The sequence below is a fragment of the Pithys albifrons genome, chromosome 12 (genome assembly GCF_047495875.1).
Source record: "Pithys albifrons albifrons isolate INPA30051 chromosome 12, PitAlb_v1, whole genome shotgun sequence".
In the NCBI taxonomy this organism is placed as follows: domain Eukaryota; kingdom Metazoa; phylum Chordata; class Aves; order Passeriformes; family Thamnophilidae; genus Pithys; species Pithys albifrons.
Genome location: NC_092469.1, coordinates 13292632 through 13311194, shown reverse-complemented (window position 1 = coordinate 13311194; position 18563 = coordinate 13292632). Strand labels below are relative to the sequence as shown.

At 39.7% G+C, this 18563-nt stretch overlaps 1 protein-coding gene across 2 annotated transcripts in view; it reads left to right on the top strand.

Moving 5' to 3' along the window:
• The window catches only part of CBFB (core-binding factor subunit beta), a 40565-nt gene that overhangs the window by 11719 nt on the left and 10283 nt on the right, over positions 1-18563 (top strand). Inside the window, exons 4-5 of one of the 2 annotated variants that reach the window (XM_071567644.1) lie at positions 9760-9876; positions 14706-14801. In XM_071567644.1, coding sequence (XP_071423745.1) covers positions 9760-9876; positions 14706-14801 — 213 coding nt within the window. Of the gene's footprint in view, positions 1-9759; positions 9877-14705; positions 14833-18563 lie in introns of both variants that reach the window. The other variant, XM_071567645.1, reaches the window with a different exon arrangement.

Sequence of the window (18563 nt, the reverse complement as noted above, 5' to 3'; positions counted from 1 at the left end):
CTATAAAATTGTATTGAATGATGAAAGCTGCATAATTGTTATAGTATACAAAAGACAAAAAATTACTAACGCTATTTTAAGCCTTGATGCAGGACTACTTATTGAATAAATGCTCAGACAGTTTTTCCAGACTTGAGTCCCGTTTAAGAGGGAAGAGTGAGACTGTCAGAGTGCTCAAGGAGGTAATGAAAGCCAAAGGGCAGAAGAAGCAACTTTTCTTGCCCCTCTCCTGCTTGGATCTGTTCGTGGATGTTTTTATTAGTTGCTTGCCCATATTGTCCAAATCAGGTAACTTCTAGTTGAGTATACGTGCATTACATGTTTCAAGTTTTCAGTTCAAACCCAGAGATTTAATAGACTGTTTATTTGTACCCAGGTAGCATGGTGTGCAAATGATGTTTTTTAGATAAATCTCTCTTTCTAATCCTCTATTGGAGTTGCTTGTTATAACTGGTTTTTGCTATGTGATTTTCTAAAAGCTTCCAAAGAATGAATTTCCCAAGGAATTTTGAAATTTGTCTAGAAAGTGTTCTGTCAACGTGGCAGAAAACTGTGTGTGCCCCTGTTAGTTACTGAGTCTGCGAGCCACGAGCATGCACGTGTACTTGGAGCAGCAAAACAAGCTGCAGTCTTATGGCAGTATTTTGCTGCAAAAACATTATTATTATCAATTTTAATTCTTGTAGCAAAAATTGGGTCTTTTTTCTAAAGCACATGCTTACCATTAAAAGGGAGAGTAGATGTAAAATGCAGCCATCTTTCTCATGTAGAATCCAGTAGTAAAGATGGACTGATAAAAGACCCTGTAAAGTTTCACAGGGGAAAACCCCAGCATGTATTTGCCTTTCAGATTATCCTTATATTCTACTCATTACATTTTTGTGGATTTTCAGTTCCAGGTATTTTGTTGGTTTTGTCTTCTAAAGGAAAATGGGTAGAGCCTGAGCTGCGTGTCTCGTTGGGAGGCATTAGACCTTTCTGTAGCGACAATGTGAAAACTAGAAGCTGTCTGCTTTTTGCTTTGTGTTAGGGGTTTTTTCGTGGTTGTGGTCAGGTCTGGTTCATGTTTTCTACTTAGTCCAGAAATTGCAGTATTTTGGAACGATGAGCTGTGTCTGGAGAGACTTGGTTGTTATTAAATGATGAGTAAAACTTCTGTGCAGTAGCATGTCAGTGTTTTTCTCTGCAAGCTTCTCAGCATAAGTACGGACAGTGCTCTCAAGCCAGGAATAAAATGCTGCAGTTTCCACAGAGTTTAATCACATTTTTCTGACATTCTTACTGCTTTGTATCTGTTCTTAGTTATAGACTTGTTTTTTAGTTAACTGAAATAGCAACCTGCATAATTTAATGAAGCATCGATCTGCTTTCTAAAAGGAGTCATGATGACATAGTTGAGCTAACTATGCAGAAAAAACCAACAAATGAAACCAACCAAAAAAGCCATAAAAATACCAGGTTTTCTAAAAGGGACTTTCAAATTCTGACTCTCCAGTAAAGTGAGGAAAATTCTTCTGCTATTCTTTTTTTTATGTTTTAGAAACCAAACTCCATCACTGTAGTATTTCAGTATTCAGTATTTCAATCATGGTGAGAGAGGTTTTGTCACAGCTCTGATATCACTCACAAAGATGTTTTTCATGTGAGTCTGTACATGGATTTGTACATGACTTTGTAAAAATGGATTGTATTGCATCTGAATCTTATCTATATGGACATTTTTTGAAACTTTAGTGATATTTGTAATAAAACCAGCTGACTTTTATAAGCATACTTTAAAACTAAAACCAGTACATAATACCTGACCATCAGATTTTGCTATGAAGTTCACAATTGTAGTAAGTATGTTCTGAGGTGTTTTTCTGGTTGTCAATTGGAGTGCGTTCTTTCCTTAGGGAGTACACCAAGGAAATACTGTCACTTGTTACCCAAACACCTTCTACTATAATTAGAGAGCTGAAAGGATTTTTCTCTTGTTGGTGTTCTTAAATGGGACTTAACGGAGAAGTTTTTTGAGATTTTTTTTGTTGTTGTGAAATGCCTTAAGCTCATATTTCAAGCTGTATATTGAATCATCCTTAAAACTAGCATATATATATATATAGAGAGAGAGAGAGAGGGGCATGTATTCATGTCTAGGTTTCTATAGGGTAGGGGAAACACATCTAAAACTTAGATTAAAAAAATAATTTCTATGACTCCTGAGTCTGGCTGGTACAGTATTTTTTCAAGGATCTACCTAAATTAAAAACTGTTCTGAGAAATCGTAGTTGCAACTTTCCTAATTGACTTTAAGTAGGAGCAGAAGCACAGAAGCAGAATGAACCAGGGATTTATTGCTCTAAAGGGGGAAAAATGCAGGCGTTTAAAGTATTTAACAACAATTTTAAGTGCTTATGTGCAACAAATCCCTGCAAGTAATGGTTAAATTTCTTAGCCCTGTGCTCAGCTATTTTTACTTGTTGCTATTAAAATTCTAGTGCAGGCTGTTAGCAATTGGTGGGGTATTTTGTATTTCAGCAAATTCTTTTACTCAAGATACCTTGTTCCTCAGTCAGTGAATTTGTATTTCCACTGCTTTTTGTCATCTTAAAACATCATGATATGAAAGACTGCATTTAGAACTTCTATTTTCTTTTTTTTTGTGCCATTAAGCATAACAGTCTAGATTGAAACTCTTATCAAGCACACTGTTTTGTTAATATTTCTGAGTTTGCTTGAAGAATCAACCATTTTCAGAGCTGATGAAGTAGAGAAACCTGATTTAATTTTGAATGTTACACATTTGTTACAGAAATTTTTCTTGTGTTCTGTAAAAACTAGTGCCTGGATGAATGCTTTTTGATCTGTCTCTGGTTTTTGGGTGAGTGTTTTGGGTTATGTAGTTACCTTAAAGGAAAGAACAAAACTAAAAAGTTGAAATGGGCTTTTTCTGATGAATACTTCACACCCTACAGCAGGCCTGGTCATTCCTCCTCTTACCAGCCTCTTCTTAAATTATTTGTATAGTGTAAATCATGGCATCATAGAATGGCTTGGGCTGGAAGGGACCTTAAAGAACATCTCATTCCAAACCCCTGCAATGGCAGGTGTGCCTTCCACTGGACCAGGCTGCTCCAAGCTGTGGCCAACCTGGCCTTGAACACTTCCAGGGATGGGGCAGCCACAGCTTCTCTGTGCCAGGACCTCACCACCCTAACAGAAGAAGTTTCTTCCTAATCTCTAACCCTGGCCTCTGTCAGTTTAAAGCCATTCCCCCTTGTCCTATCCCTCCATGCCCTTGTCAGAAAATCATCTCTGTCTTTAAAGTTGGAAGTGAAATGTCTCAGTGTGGTCACACAGAGGAGGAGCTGGAGGAACAGGTCACAGGCAGGGAAATGATGGTGCTGGTTGGTGTCCCTGGGCAGCCCTCCTGCCCTGACCAGTGCTGTCCCAGCAGTCCCACCTGGGCAGCTGCTCATGCTGTCAGTGGTGTGATGGAGGTGCCACCCTTGAGAAACTTGGAGCTGTGTTCATCTTGAAACCCACAGCTGGGTCATCTCTGTACAACTGTTTAGGAAAGATTCTTGTTTGGTCAGAAAGCATCACTTCCTTACGATTTTGCAGAAGAGTGTAAGGTTTAAATTACAACAAAACCTCATTTTCAAATAATGGAAAGTGTTCCAAGATGAAGTTTTTAAAATAGAAAACGTTTTCTCGGTGTGTTTGAATAAAGAGTATGCTCAGAGGCATGAGACAGAAGGATTGATCCAAATTAAAACCACTAAAAAGCCTATGTCACTCATAGTGACTTTCTGAAGGGGATTCTTTTCAACTGTTTCTATTTACTATTTCATTCCCCGTTAAAAACAAGGTTATTGTTTCATAATTAAACCTACAAAATCAGATAAATGCCGTAAACTCTGTCCATAACTTGGTTGCTTGTTGTTAGTTTTTTTTAAACTAAGAATGATCAAAATCTGACAGTGTGGTCTGAAGCCTTGTGTGGAGTTGTCAGCTTTTGCTGTAACTTCAGTTGTTGTCAGTGTTATGAAGTTACTGTTCTGCTTTGTTCCCCAAATAATTCAGTATTTTTGTGTGTGAGTTCTGATGCATTTTCAGAAGTTTTTTTTCCTTTTTTTTGCATTTTTTAGATTTCTTTCTCTCTCGTACTTTGGCCCCTCCTTGAAACCCAGGCTAGAGACCCTTCTTTGTGATATGAAAGTGAGTCTTGGCATTTGGTGGAACACAGGGATGGGACTGACTCAACTTTGTGTTTTGGAGCAGTCATGCAGCATCTCTGTGGCAAGACTACAGCATTGTATTTATGAAAATATATATATATTCATATAAGGTTTCTGTTAAAGAAAACGGACAAATACGTTATTTCTTATTAGAACATTTTGAACAGGTAGTCAGTCACCTTATACTTCATAGAATCAGTTTGGCTGGAAGAGACCTCTAGGCATCAAGTCCAACCCTTAGTCCAACCCCACTTTGATTCCTAGATCATGGCACTGAGTGTCACGTCCAGTCTCACCTTAAAAACCTCCAGGGTTGGAGAATCCACCACCTCCCTGGGCAGGCCCTGCCAATGCCTGACCACTCTCTGTGTAAGGAATTTCTTCCTGATATCCAACCTAAACCTCCCCTGGCAGAGCTTTAGCCCGTGCCCTCTTGTCCTCCTGTTGGTTGCCTGAGAGAAGAGACCAATCCCCACCTGGCTACAACATCCTCTCAGGTAGTTGTAGAGAGTGGTAAGGTCTCCCCTGAGCCTGCTCTTCTCCAGGCTAAACAGCTCCAGCTCCCTCAGCCTTTCCTCATAGGACTTGTGCTCAAGTCCTCTCACCAGCCTCGTTGCTCTTTTGGCAGTGGATACAGCGAAGAGAAGCTGAAATGATGAGCTTAGCCTTAACTGGTTTAACATCTTGCTCTCCTGGAGTAAATGTTCGCAGCTGTTTCTTTCTAAGTGGTCAGTGTTTCATCCATGAATTCACTGGGGAGATTGCTGTTTAAATACTTGAAGTGGGGTGTGATTCGGGGGCAGGTGGGCGTTCGTGGCTGGGGCAGGAGCAGCTGCCTGTGAGCAGTTGTGAATGAATGAATGGGCAGATGTGTGCGTGATGAGCAGATGGTGAGTCAGGACTGAGCCTCTTCCCAAAGAATGCGCTTTGCTCCAGTACTGGGAAAATGGAAACAGAAGGGAGGGACAGCACCGCTCGCCGGGGACTGGTGTTCTCTGGGGGTGCATTGGGCTCCTCGTGGCCGGACTGCTGTGCTGATTCATCAGTCGGTGGGTGGTGAGGACTGTGCAGTCTCTGGGAGGAAATGGCCTGTAGGGAGCAGGAGCATTTTCTGTAACTGCAGGATGTGTGGATGGAGCACACAGATAGTGTATCTCCAGCAGATCAGTGAAATACCCTGCTGTTGTGAGATAAGGATTTACTAGAGGACAAAAATAGGATGTGAAACCGAGGTTTTTCATCTTTGGCTCAAATAAAACGGTTTTTAAAAAGTCAATGAGAATTGGCCTCTATTTAAATCGCTTGGTTTTTAAAATGTGAATGAGTGGTGTTACAGGAGCCACTGTCCCTGCCTATTTTTAACAACAAAGATAACTCACAGTTAGCTGGAGTTGGAGGAGAGGGTTGCTCATTTAAATGCAGATGAGGAGAAATAACAGATTAGTTGAAAGGCACAAAAGGAAGGGTGAGATACACTGTATCTGTTGAAGGTGTGGCACAGAGGTCTTTGAGAACAAGCCAGCTGGGAGGCCGAGAAAGCACAATCACAGCTCAACAACTTAGAGCCCAACTAAGCCTATTCATGAAGCACCCTCTCAAGTTTACGTGTGTTTATGGTGCTGTTTGTCCTCTGTCCAGATAATCTGTCAGGAGATAAGAGTGTTTACTTTTGCTGCTTGTTCAGTCAGCAAGCAGAATATTTGTTCTAACACTAAAAGGCTACTTCCAATGTGAAAGTAGCATGTCTGCTTTTCTCCGTTAAAAATTTTAATGCTACTCCGATCTGTAGTAGGAGTTCAAAATGGAACATGTCATTTGAGATTAAATTAATAGCATAATAGCCAGCTGAAAAAATTTCAGCTGCTATAAGCTAGTAAAAATGGCGTATTTCAGTATGTGACAGTTTACCTAGACCTCACAGTCTAACAAATGAGCTTTGGCTGGGCCAGTGTGTGGAAAATGAGGGTGCAAAATGAGAGAGAACTTGCTCTCATCTTCCAACATATGTATAAGAATTCTTAACTTAGTTACACAAGTGTCCATTCTCAGTGTCAGAAAACCCATACCTTGTGTGGTTTATAGGTTGGACTGTACCCTGGAAAGAGGCAGCTGTGTAATTTATCTTTTCCTCTTGTATGGCCCTGTAATAGTGTTTCTTTATGTAGCATTAAATTTGTCCACTGAACATGAATTTGTTAATTGCCTGACTTCCAGCTCTCCTCCTTCCTTCTACTCTTTAGTGCTTTTCACTTGTCTCTTGAGTTTTACAGGACTGACTTCCAGGTATTATTATGAGAAGCACACAGAGGTGTGTGGAGGATTTATAAAATTATGTAAATGCAATTAATCCGGGGTTAACAACAAAACCTTGAAAGGCTTGTTCTAACAAAGGGATCTTTTTAGCTACTTCTAATAAAGTTGTATAGTTCAGTAATACTTATCGTGGGAAGAGGAAGATTGGGGTTTTAATAGAAATAATGCAGCTTTTGCTTTTCCTACCATGACAGTCTTGAGGTAACTTTCAGAGCATTCTGAAATTTTTTAAAAGACCACTTTGCTGGATTTTGAAGTGCCGTAACAGATCATGTGCTCACAGACAGAACAGTAATTTATTAAAGATTCTGTTAAGTTCAGAAGTTGAAAGGGAACCAGCATGGCTTTATCGAAAAGAAGGAAATGTGTGGTTAAACGTTTTTGGCTATAGACTTAGGTGGTTTCCAATTTCCAGAAAGAAGAGAGGGGGGAAAAGGAGTCTAAATTCCTTTCTCTGAAATAAATTAAAAAATACCAGTATACTTTATGGTGTTTTAATGAGAGAAAAGTTCCTGCATAAGCTCATGGGGTTCCAGTATGAATTACATATACTATATTTGAATGATTATGTGGTAATTTCAAAACTTGAATAACTTTCTAAGGAATTCATCTTTCAGAAGTGACAAATGTTTATTTATCAGAGTTTTGAAGACCTACTGAATGGATGGTGTAAGGCTTCCAGGGCTCTGATTCAGGAGCCAAGGGCACAGTGCTTTATCTGGAAAGGTCAGGCCATGTGCCAGAGGTTCACAAGCCGCTGTGTCAGCAGCTCAGCTGTTGCTCACTGTGCTCAGGGCAGATAGCAGGCACCAGGAATCACATCAGCTCTGTCAACTTGTTTCCCCTTTGACTTCTGAAGACTTTCACAGAATTTCCAGCACTGCTCAGGCTTCCAGGTGATGTTGAGGCATTGCATTTGAAGTATTGAGCCCTCAGCAGCTGTGTCTGAGCTACCTGCTGTTTGCACTGAGCCAGGAAGTTTGCACATAAAACACTGGCAGCTGCAGTGACCAAGGCAGTTGCACAGCCACTGAAACAAGTTAGTGGCAGCACAATATTCCTTGCCAAAGAAACAAACAGAAAGGACTCCTGACAACTTGGAAAGGTAGGTTTTGTCATCTGTGGGAACTTCCAAGTAACTTCTGATGTCCCAGGCTCCTATTGTGGGGCAGAAGGATAGGGGAGGCTCGGTGAGAAGTGAGCCCTAAGTGGAGATCAACAAAGGGCTTGTTTGCTGCTGTAAAGCATAACTAGCATTAGGGTACAGACTGTTTTGTCTTTACAGACCCATAGTTCGCTTATGTTGCTTTTTTATTCTCCTTCTTAAATTATTCTTCATTCTCTTTAAAAGAGATTGACACTTGGTTCCTTTAGCCTTTTCTAACTGTTTTTCACTTCTAATTAAACACGTCTATTTAAATTGATAATGTGTACTTTGTTTCTTGTGGGATGAATGAGTGAAGACTGCTGAAAGAGTGTAATGTGTTTCATATGAATGTTCAGTCTCGAAATGAGGGCTGTGGGAGGTGGTTTCCTGGTACTCCGTGTCTCACTCACACTGGTTGTGTCACCTCTGCTCGCAGAGCTGTTGGCCAGAGCTGTGCTGTCACCACGGAAGGCTGAGCTGTGGTGACTCGGGTGGCTGCTCTGTGAGGGCAAGCACAGAAAACCAGCCTGTGCTCTTAGCAGAGACCCTGCAGTAGGAGTGCAGATGGAAGAAGATATACTTGAACTAACCTTTATGTCTTCATTATTGAGCTACTGCATATTTTAGTAATTAAAACATCTAGAGTACAGATCTTCATACAGAAGCGTGATAAGTTGTAGAAATCGAGCTTGGAGGCAGAAAGTGTATTTTCTTTAGCAAACATTACTTGTTTGTCAGTTGGATTGATGTTACTTGTTCCCTTTCTTCCACTCTCGGGTTGCCTTTCATGTTGTTGAGTGTCTTTGCATAAGGGAGGCTTTACCTTCCTCTGTGCTTCCTGCTTCCCTAAGCCTTTCTCTTTGTGCTTGAGTGACCTTAGCTGGTAAGTGTGGAACTGAGTGAGTAGGCACAGTTGGGGTGCTTTGAAATATGTTACAGCACTAAACATCAATTACACTTTGATGAGGATTTGCCAGAGGATTAATTTAGAACTGTTAGAGGAAGTGCTGTGTGAGAATTCCCCTACCTAGCTGAGCGGCTCCTAAAGGCTGAAAATACTCTGGATTTGGAATGTCTAAGCAGTCTTTCAGTGTGAAGTGGATGCAGACCTGTGTGCATGGTTTGCCTTTCCAGTGATTCAGCATACACAGACTCTGTTCCACGAGGGGTTTTGACTTGCCAAGTAGGCTGAAATAATCACTGGAGATGGTGGGGGTTTGGTTTTTTTCCTCTGTACAATTCAGGTAATTTTGATGTGACTTTTTTTGTTTGTTTAAGGCTGATATCATTAGATATAACAGTTCAAACTCATTTAGTGTTGTATTTGCATCTTTTAAGTTCCCGTGTGTCATCTTTGTATTGTCTGCCATTATCCAAATGAAGGGCCTTAAGCTCATGCATCATTCTCTGCTACAGCTCAAGGCATTGTGCACATTGGTGCTGTAGTTGGATTTTCATCATCTGGTGTTGCTTCTTTTGAAAAGCCTTTCCCACATGCTAGAATTGACACAGGAAGACTTCCTTATTTTTAGCACACTGTGTATATATATATAGAGTGTATTTTATTGAACTCTGACTAGTTCATAAATTTGAGAAGGACTGGAACCAGTACTTGCTCTTTGATGAAAGCGCTCGTGTATTGGGGTTAAATACAGTGCTGCTTTAGAGTAGGAAGGTGTATGTTCATTTAACTATTTAAGTGTGCTCTAAAGGATTCTCCCTATCTGGTACTGTGCCACTTCCTTTGTGACATGAGGGTAAGCTGACAAGAAAAAACAGCTTACTGAAAGTAGTAAGAATTCTAACCAAATCTTGGTGTGTACCAGTCTATAGAATGAGAACACAGCTTAAATTTATTCCATCCAGTACAGGAGCAAAAGTTAAAGCACTCACTTGATTAAAATGAGTTCTTGGAAGGGAGGCAGGAGAAGCTGTTAAATGGAGCCTCATGTTTCCCGCTGGTTTGGATGTTCTTCTGAGAATACATATAGAAGCTTCCTGGATCAGTATTTTGATTGTGCAGGCACATGTGTAAATGCTTTCAAATTCATAGCATGTGTTTTGCTTTCATTTCAGGTGTACTTGAAGGCACCTATGATTCTCAATGGTGTCTGTGTAATCTGGAAAGGCTGGATAGATCTGCAGAGGCTGGATGGTATGGGCTGCCTGGAATTTGATGAAGAGAGAGCACAGGTAAGACAGTCTGCCTGTGGCTACTGTGTCTTGGACATTTGTCCTTCTGGAAGGAAACACACAGGTAGTAGCAATGACAAATTCTAATTTTCTTTTTTTCTGCTTTTACTTTAAGTACAAATTCCAAAGAAAACTTGTAGTATAGAAGTTCAGAAATATGTAGTTGTAGTTAAACACTGGTCAAAATATTAGGGGCAAGGATCATTTGTAGTTTACACCTTTGTGATTTCACACTGTTACTATGCTACAGAGTAGTAGATGAAAGTATTGGAAAATCTATGCCAGTAGCTTGTAACAATTTAACTGGCAAATCTATTTTATTTTAGGGTGGTTGAGGGTTTTTTCAGTAACTTTGTTTTATTACATGTGAGTGAGAATGAATGGGGTTTTTATTTGTCCTCTAACACTGCTCTGTTAAGATATGGCAGCTTTTGAGAACTTATTATCTACTTACTTCCCACCAGCAAAATTACTGTCTAGCACCTGAATCTTTGGATGTGTACAAGAACAAAGTCAACACAGAGGAAATGCCTTTTAAAGTGGATATCCCATAGATGAGGTTCACTTGCACAGCTGTAGGATTCTTTAACTTAGTCAGACTTGACACATCTTTGCTTTTGAGATACTGTTTGGTAACAAATATACTTAACTGATACTAAAACCTTCTGCACCAGGTTTGTTGGTGGGTTTCCATGAAGATCACTTGTCTCTGTCTTGGACACTAAACTGGATGTATTAACATCATTACCAGAGTTAGGACTTACAGTCTGTATTTTGTGATGAACTCAGCCATGTGAGAGGTTGTTTCTGGCAGCTGTGCCCCAGAACTCATTTAAATAAGGATGCATTTTCTATTTCCACTGTGTTCCTCATTCTCAGCCCTCACTTCTGTGGAGTTTCCTTTTTAGTCCTTCTACAGCTGCAGTTGGTCACTACATCACAAGTGGGAGCCCTTTGATTCCACCAAAATACCTGGAAGTTTCCTTCATTGTGATGCCTTGTCTCTCCCTAACTTAAGAAACCAATTTGCACATTAATTAGATGGTCTTAAGGTGACTATGTTCTGGATTAAATAGAAATGCTTTGTGCCAAGAGAGTGTCTGAAGTAGTCACAGTCCTGAATGCTTTTTCATGATGCCTAGAAAGACAGAATAATAGTCCTGCTACCTTTTATCAATCCATGAGAAAACCCACGGACCCAAGCTTTTACTTGAAACCCACTACTTGCTGGGCATTCACTTCTTGCAAAGCTGTGTCCGTGTTTTGAGCTCAGTTTCAGCAGTTGAAGCAGCGTCAGTGCTGTGGACTCCCTGAATTAGGAAGCCTTTAGGCTGTAATGGCTTACACAGCCAGGGCAAGAGTAGAGCCCTGAGGACTGTGGAAGATAAATGCAAAGGTTCTTAATCTACAGTTACTAAATTTGATACATAACACTTAGTCACAGGACTTCTGAACTGAGAGCAGACTGATGGGAATGTGCACTCAGAAGGAGACAGTGTCACTCTTTTCCAAATTTTTATCTCAAAAAAGTGGACAGCCTTCCAAAAGGGAGAGTGCTCAGGTGACCTGTGGTTTCACTTTTTCTCTTCTTACTTTCATGATAAGTATTTTTGCAAGTGCTTAGATTATTTCAGTTTCTCAATGTGTATATGCTGTCTTAACAACTCCTTTTTCTTGTCTTCAGAAAGTGTTTGTGCACTGGAACTGTGGTTTATTCTCTTTTTGTGTGTGAGGAGTTGTATGAATGCCCTCAGGTGTCAGTGCTTGCTCAAGTCGTGAGTGCAAGGTATTGCACTGTGTGGATCTGCAAAGATGTGTTTGCACTCAGTTACTTATGTGTAATTTGGTTTTAGTTTGTGCTTCTTGGTGATGACAAAGTCATCATTGGTCATCTTATTTGCTGCAGTATTAGTAGCAAAGGGTTCCTGGTGTTGTAAGGAGCTGTACAGACACAGAAGTAGCTGCACCCTTACGTGTGTTAATATTGTAAACATTTGGGCAATCTCTCACAGTCTTAAGTTTCCTCTTTCCTGTGTCTGTCACTCTGCTTCCCTGTTCAGAACTGTTGTAATATTGCTGGAGGCAGTTGGCCCAACTGCTGACATTGATCCCCAAATAATACTGATGTCAGATTGGGCTTAAGTGCCTCACACTGTGCATTGCAGTGCCTGTGGTACCCACTGTCCTTTGTAATCAAAGGTCCTTTTGGTGTTCACACACACACCCCCATTTTCTGGAGGCCTTGCCTTATACAAATGTAGTGCCCTTGTATTTTTCTGTCTCTTGCCACTTCTTACTAACTAGTGCTGGGATCAGATAAAATTCCTCTTTGCTGTCACGCTTTAGAAATTACAGTGTCCTGCACCAGGTCACAGATATTTTTGGAAGGAAATCCACGCACATAACACTGAAGTACTTTAACTGTTAAGCTACTATTTTTTCTACTTAATCCACAGCCTATTCATGTCTTGTTACTAAAGCAGTCTTACTTTTTGTCACTGAAGGTCCTGATTCTGCTGCTTGTTCAGACTTTGATGGACTAAACACACACAGAGCTGTACATACATGCTTGAATATCTTCCCTACTGGGGGCTGAAATCTCCCTGGATTTGATACTTTAGTGTCCATAAGAAACTGTTTCTGTCTTCAGTACTTTTGCATCTCTCCTGTGGTAGAGCATGTTGCTACCTTACCAAATCTTTTCCTTCCAGACTTCTGTGGGACTTATCTGTGTGTGTGTGTGTGTGTAAGCTTCTCTCTTGTGTGTTTTTTTTATTTTCTGGATTGAGAGGTTTATTTTTGTTCTGTTGTGGTGTTGATACGGCTCATTCTTTGCTTGTTCTTTTTTTTCTTAGTTTCGTGCCAGAATCATTTTTATGGAATAAAACTTAGGATGTGTAAATGATTTTGTCTCAAGCAGCTGCATTCACTAGGCTACAATTCCTAGAACTGAGTGACATTTTAAAAAATGTTTGTTAAATTCCTGCTGTATAAGACTGAGACATTGGTTAATTTGTTACAATGCATCAACAAGAGTAGAGCAGAATGTAATGTTTTCACTGAAGAAAAGAAAGTTCTGATGCTTTTTTTCCTTTTGCTTTCTCAGACAGTAACCAGTTTTTCAGCTGTCGGCATGTCTTCATTCTAGACGTCAACATACTGATTTTTTTCCCATGGATTTCTAATTTGGTTTCTTTTGGTTTCTTTAAAATACTCTGGCTGAGACTGTATGTCAGCCTTTTAGTTCATGACCGCTGTAAATGGTGGTAAAATGCAAAAATCTTTGATAAAAGAATCTGCTTCTACTTAAGTCTGTTAAAAAAAAGGGTAATAAAGACGTGGATATCTTCTGTAAATTAGAAGGCAGCTTTTCTGTAGTCATCTGGGAGACAAGCTTATCTGTTTTCTCTCTCTCCTTCTGCATTATTAAGAACAAACTTTCTGCTGTCTGACCTTGATTGCTATGCCTTGTATGAACATTAAGATAGCTATAAAGGGCCAAATTCTACTCTTAAAAATAGTAGGTAGTGTTAAAATGTTATCTTGTTGGCAGCTTTAAACATTGCCCTCCGACGGTGCTTTCTGGGGACCTGCCAATGCAGGGCTGTGGATTGGCAGCTGTTTGTGTTTCACTGCCCTGGGCCACGAGGGAGCCCCTTCACAGCATTTCACAGAGCAGCTTCAGGGCCCACCACTGTGCCCACGGCAAAAAAAGCAATTTAACATTTTCTCAGGCTGGGGATGCTTTATCTTAAATTAAAAAATTTATGCGCTTAATCCCTTGGTATATTAAAACTTAGCTGGGCACTCTGCATGTTTATGTCCTCCAACAGTCAAGGTTAGCTTTTTTAAAAATTATCTGCTTTAAAATAACGTTCCCACGTATGTGGGAACTGTAAGCAGAGTTAGTAGTAATTATAGCTGAGGAGTTAGGAGGAGAGAGAAACAGTACAGTTTATACCTTACAGTTTTGTAGAACCTCTTTAGAGGAACAGAAAATATGTGTTAAAAGGCCTCTTTAAGAGAAGTAACTTCTAACCCATTTGATAATGGCTTTGCATATTAACAACGGTTTATTTAGAATATTTTCTAATAGAAGGTACAGTTCCAAGGATTTTTTTTGAGTCTTAATTTATTAAATCTATTCCTATGCATAAGCCCTTTTTGAAAATAAACTACAGAGCTGTTGAAAGGCTGCAGGTTTCTCCTCCATCGGATTGGAATGTGTGCAAATTAGTGGTGGAATAATTTCTGCTTTGCACTTTCTTACGCACCTAAAATTAAATAATATAAATTATACATAAGGTTTAAGAGTCTTCATACTGATGCACCTGCAGCAGCTTTCGATAAAATGAAGGATTTATTTAGTTTATAATTTAAATAATACTTTTTTTTAAATGCAACAGAATTAAATTACCATTGTTTATGTAGTGCTGCTAGTGGACTCTGACTAGCTGTACCTGTGAATACTGTCTCCAAAATTACTTTTATAAGGAGAATAAAATGTATTTCCTTTTTTATACAACTTCTGAGAATTCCTAGGTTTTAAAAAGTCCAGCAGCATTTAAACTACTTTGGAAAAGCAGCTCTCCTTTGAAAATGTATTTTAGTAGTAGCCGCATTCCACCTTTGGTTATCTCTACCACTGAGTGAAGGTGAGTATTATTTCATTAACCTGTATTGGCATTTGCTGGAACTCATCTGTGTTCAGGCAGGCTCTGTAGGGCATACTTGACTTTGCTGCCAAATGGTGCTTAATATGCACAAGGAATGTGATGGTAGAAATGAGGGTTGCCTTTTGTGTCACTCTGTGTCCTCTGGTTTGGTAGCAGGAGGATGCATTGGCACAACAAGCCTTTGAAGAGGCTCGACGAAGAACTCGTGAATTCGAGGATAGAGACAGGTCTCATCGGGAGGAAATGGAGGTGAGGGTTTCACAGCTGCTGTCAGTAACTGGTTAGTACTTTCCCAAAACTTTAGATTGTTTCCATTTATTTGTCTGTTTGTACAATGTTGTGTATTTTCTGTTTGTTCAATGCTATCATATGAAAATTGCAAAATGCATTGTTTTTTAACTCTTGTAAAACTGATTTCAAATTTTTAAAGTTTTGATACGGATTTGCAGATCTTACCCTTTTTTCCTTTCTGTAGATGGCCTTTGCTGTCGGTACTTGACCTATAAGGACATATTTATTCACAGAGTTGCCATTTCTCTCTCAAATGATCCTTCAATAGCAGAGAGAAGGATCTTTGGCCCATGCATTTCATTTCTCAAGAACACAGGAAAGACTTTGGAAGCTGTGGGCACATAATTCTGGAGCTCACTATCCCATGTTGTGGGAAACATTATCAGTGAATTTAATCAGTCTGCTTTCTTGTACAGGCTGGTTTTATTGTCCTCTCATCTTTTTCTTGTTGGCAGGTAGTCTTGCTCCTCTGTTTCACTGATGTAGTTCCCCCTGTGTTGTTCTTTGCTTCTTCAGGGCCCCACAGTATTGAATCTTGTTCTTTCTTGATGAGTGCAGAAATTACTGAGCAGAAAAGAGGAGCCAGGAAAAGGAATGGAAACCAGCTGCTCTGAGATGTCAGAAAGGCAAGAGCTGTAAGAGGACGAGTAATAATACATAAGGGGAGCTGGCAAGTTAAAACAGGCTTAGGTCAGGCAGAGAACAGGGAGAATACAGAAACACTTTGAATTTCTTTCCCTTGCTAATGCTATTTCTTACTTCTTGCTTCATCAGTACAGCCTGGCTTTACTATAATCAAATATGATCAATCTGGTGGTTCTCCAGTTTTTAGAAAATTTGATTATTGTTATTGCTAAGCTACTTTTCTTTTGGCATCCTTTCTGGTAATTGGGATGATGAGACAGACTTTCTTGCCTTCCAAGTACAATTGGAAGACACTGAGCATGAGAATGAGAGCGAACAGGCAGACAGAGAGTAGTGTCTCTCCCTTGGAAGGGGTGGCTGGAGTATGTATCTGCAAACACTGCTGCAGACAGGTCAGAATGTCAGCTCTAACAAAGGTAAAATCCTTTCCTTGGACATCTTGCTACCACTGGATCCTTGGAGCAACATCTGGATTACCTGAATGGTTCTGTCACAGCATAGCTGGAACCTGCTTGTAGGGTCAATTCAGGAAGAAGGCAGAATGAGCTTTAAGCTTTCTGTGAAGATGTGTGGCAGCCTGCCCTAATTTTAACAACACAGTAGAAACTTTAGGTCCAGTCTTATGTCTTTCACCTCAATTCACTTAAAGGTTTTCTAGATTTATTTTCCTTTACTGTGTCCTTAATCCCCACTCCTGCTACAGAGAAGCAGCTCTGTGTGCATACTGAATGCTGAAGGCTTAAAAAGAATGAGGCTTCCTGAAATAAACTCTGGAGTTCTGAGAGACTAACTTCTTCCTCCAAGTGCAGAAAACACTTTCTGCAGCTAAGCTGTGCAAAAAACCTCACAGTTAACAGTGAGATTGAGGTAATACTGAGCATCTGGGGTTTCCTGACAGACATCAAAACTTGTAACACAGACACAAAAAGAAACATCCTGGCTGTCTGCAGGAACTGGATTCAATAACTTCTGAAAATACTCTTGCTCTTAATAAGGGAGCAGGCAGCTGTTAAGTGATGTCCTTATTAGCTGCTAGTACCTGTTTTCTCTTAAAACAATATTTGTTGTCCTCGCTCTGAAGCACTGGTGTAGATCATCTACAGAAAGGAAGAAAAGGACAAACTACTGACTTGAAATATGTTTAAGCAGAATGAAAAACTTTATAAAAAGGTGGTTCAAATTTATGTGATGTCAAATACAGATTTTAATAATTGCAATACATTGTTATTCCTACTTTGCTATTTATTTTATTGTACATGTTTAATATGTCTAACCAAGAGGTCTTTGCCTCAAGTACTTGTAGAACTATAACTGGTTTTCACATTCAAGTTTTCATTTGTGTGTTTGGGGTAAGATGTTCTGACTGTGTCTCTGGAATGTTTACAGATGAGTTTTTGCAGTTAACATCTTAGGACAGCGTAAAAATTGGGATTTTTGGGGGTAGGACAGGCAAGAGAGCAGAGATAGACTTACAGTGCATTCCTAAAGAGGAATCAGGTTTCCAGACTATTCACTGTTTCCTTGACTTTTGCTCTAATGCAGCAGTTGGGCAGAATCAAATGAACTTTAATCAGTGAGCACGTACTGTTCATGATTACCATACAGAATTCTCAGTAGAATGTAATACATAAATGTGCCTTCCCGGGTTTGTTGTGTCTGGGGCCTGTATTGAATTTTCGGATGCTGACATGCTCAGTCAGCTTGGAAATGCAGTTTGTCCGTTGCACCCTCTGACACAGCATTGCTGGCAGCTGTGAAAACCTCCATCCAGACCGCCTTGTGTGTTCTTTGTGGGATTCAATAGGTCAAACAGCATCTTTGGTTTTACTACAGAGATGGTACTTGAAGGTGTTTTTGGTTCTAAGTGTGCTGAGTGAGTTTTTATATATGTTATGCTACACCCAGAGGAAGATACTGCTCTTATAATCTTCTTAATATTACCTCCATACAGCTCTCATCATTACTAAAGGTTTTTCTTTCCTGCTAAGATTGGCACAGACAGTAAAACTCAGAATTGGCAGACGTGGAACAGGATCTCATCAGTGTTAATGATGGTTTTAGGAATTGCAACACTGTATAAGATCAGAATATTTCTGACAGTAGAATTACAGCCAAAATGCCCTTAATAGAGACCAGATTCTGTTCCAGTGGGGGAGGGAAGGGGAATCCTGCAATATTCCACCCACTCCTACCCAAAACAGAGGCGCCAGCTCTTTTGGAAACATTTATCCATCCAAAGCCTGGCAGCATATGAAAATGATCAGATTAAATTCTTTATTTATACAGCTTTCTGGGTAAAAAGATTCCCTATTCTAAGTCTCTCTGTAGACTTAAAGTGGTTTATCGTTGCATGGGAGTGATCAGTGATAAGTTGATGAAAAGAGTTAAAGTGGATTGTATGTGACAGTTGGATATTAGAACAGTGACACTTTGAAAGGGGGAAAAATAGGGAGTGCAGTAACAATTTAGAAATGATCACTTATTTTCATTTAGATATCCTAAAAAAAACCCAACCAATTAAAAAAAATTCCCCACCACCAGAAACCTTCAGGATGCTGTCAGGTTTGTTTGCCCTCTTCATACAGAGTCCCTTCCACTGGCAACCACATTGCACACCAGATCTTTATTTTAATAAACATATTCTTTGCATCTGAGGCAGGCAGTGCTTGCATTTCCCAAGGTAATTGTGTTTTTGTGCAATTACAGCACTCCTCTAATGTAAATAGGGTGTGAGTGGATTTAGGAATTTTCATTAAAGTTTTTAAGCACCTCTGAGTTGAACTACGTTCAGTTAAATTTTTAACATAGTTTGTTTTGAATACAAGATGCTTTTGAGTTTTTGTGTCAACTTGTGTAGCTTAGTTGCATCAGGTACTGCAAATCCTGTCTCGCTGTTCAGGATTCTTTTGTTTCAAAGATGCTTTTGAAGTCAGTGAGTGTTCTTTAGTGCCTTCAAAATTAATAATGTATTCCAATGGCTTTTGCTTTTACAAAAACGTTGGAATGCTGAGCCAGTGAATATTTAATGATACACACAAAAGAGAAACCTTATCCTCAGTGAAAGGTGATTGTAAA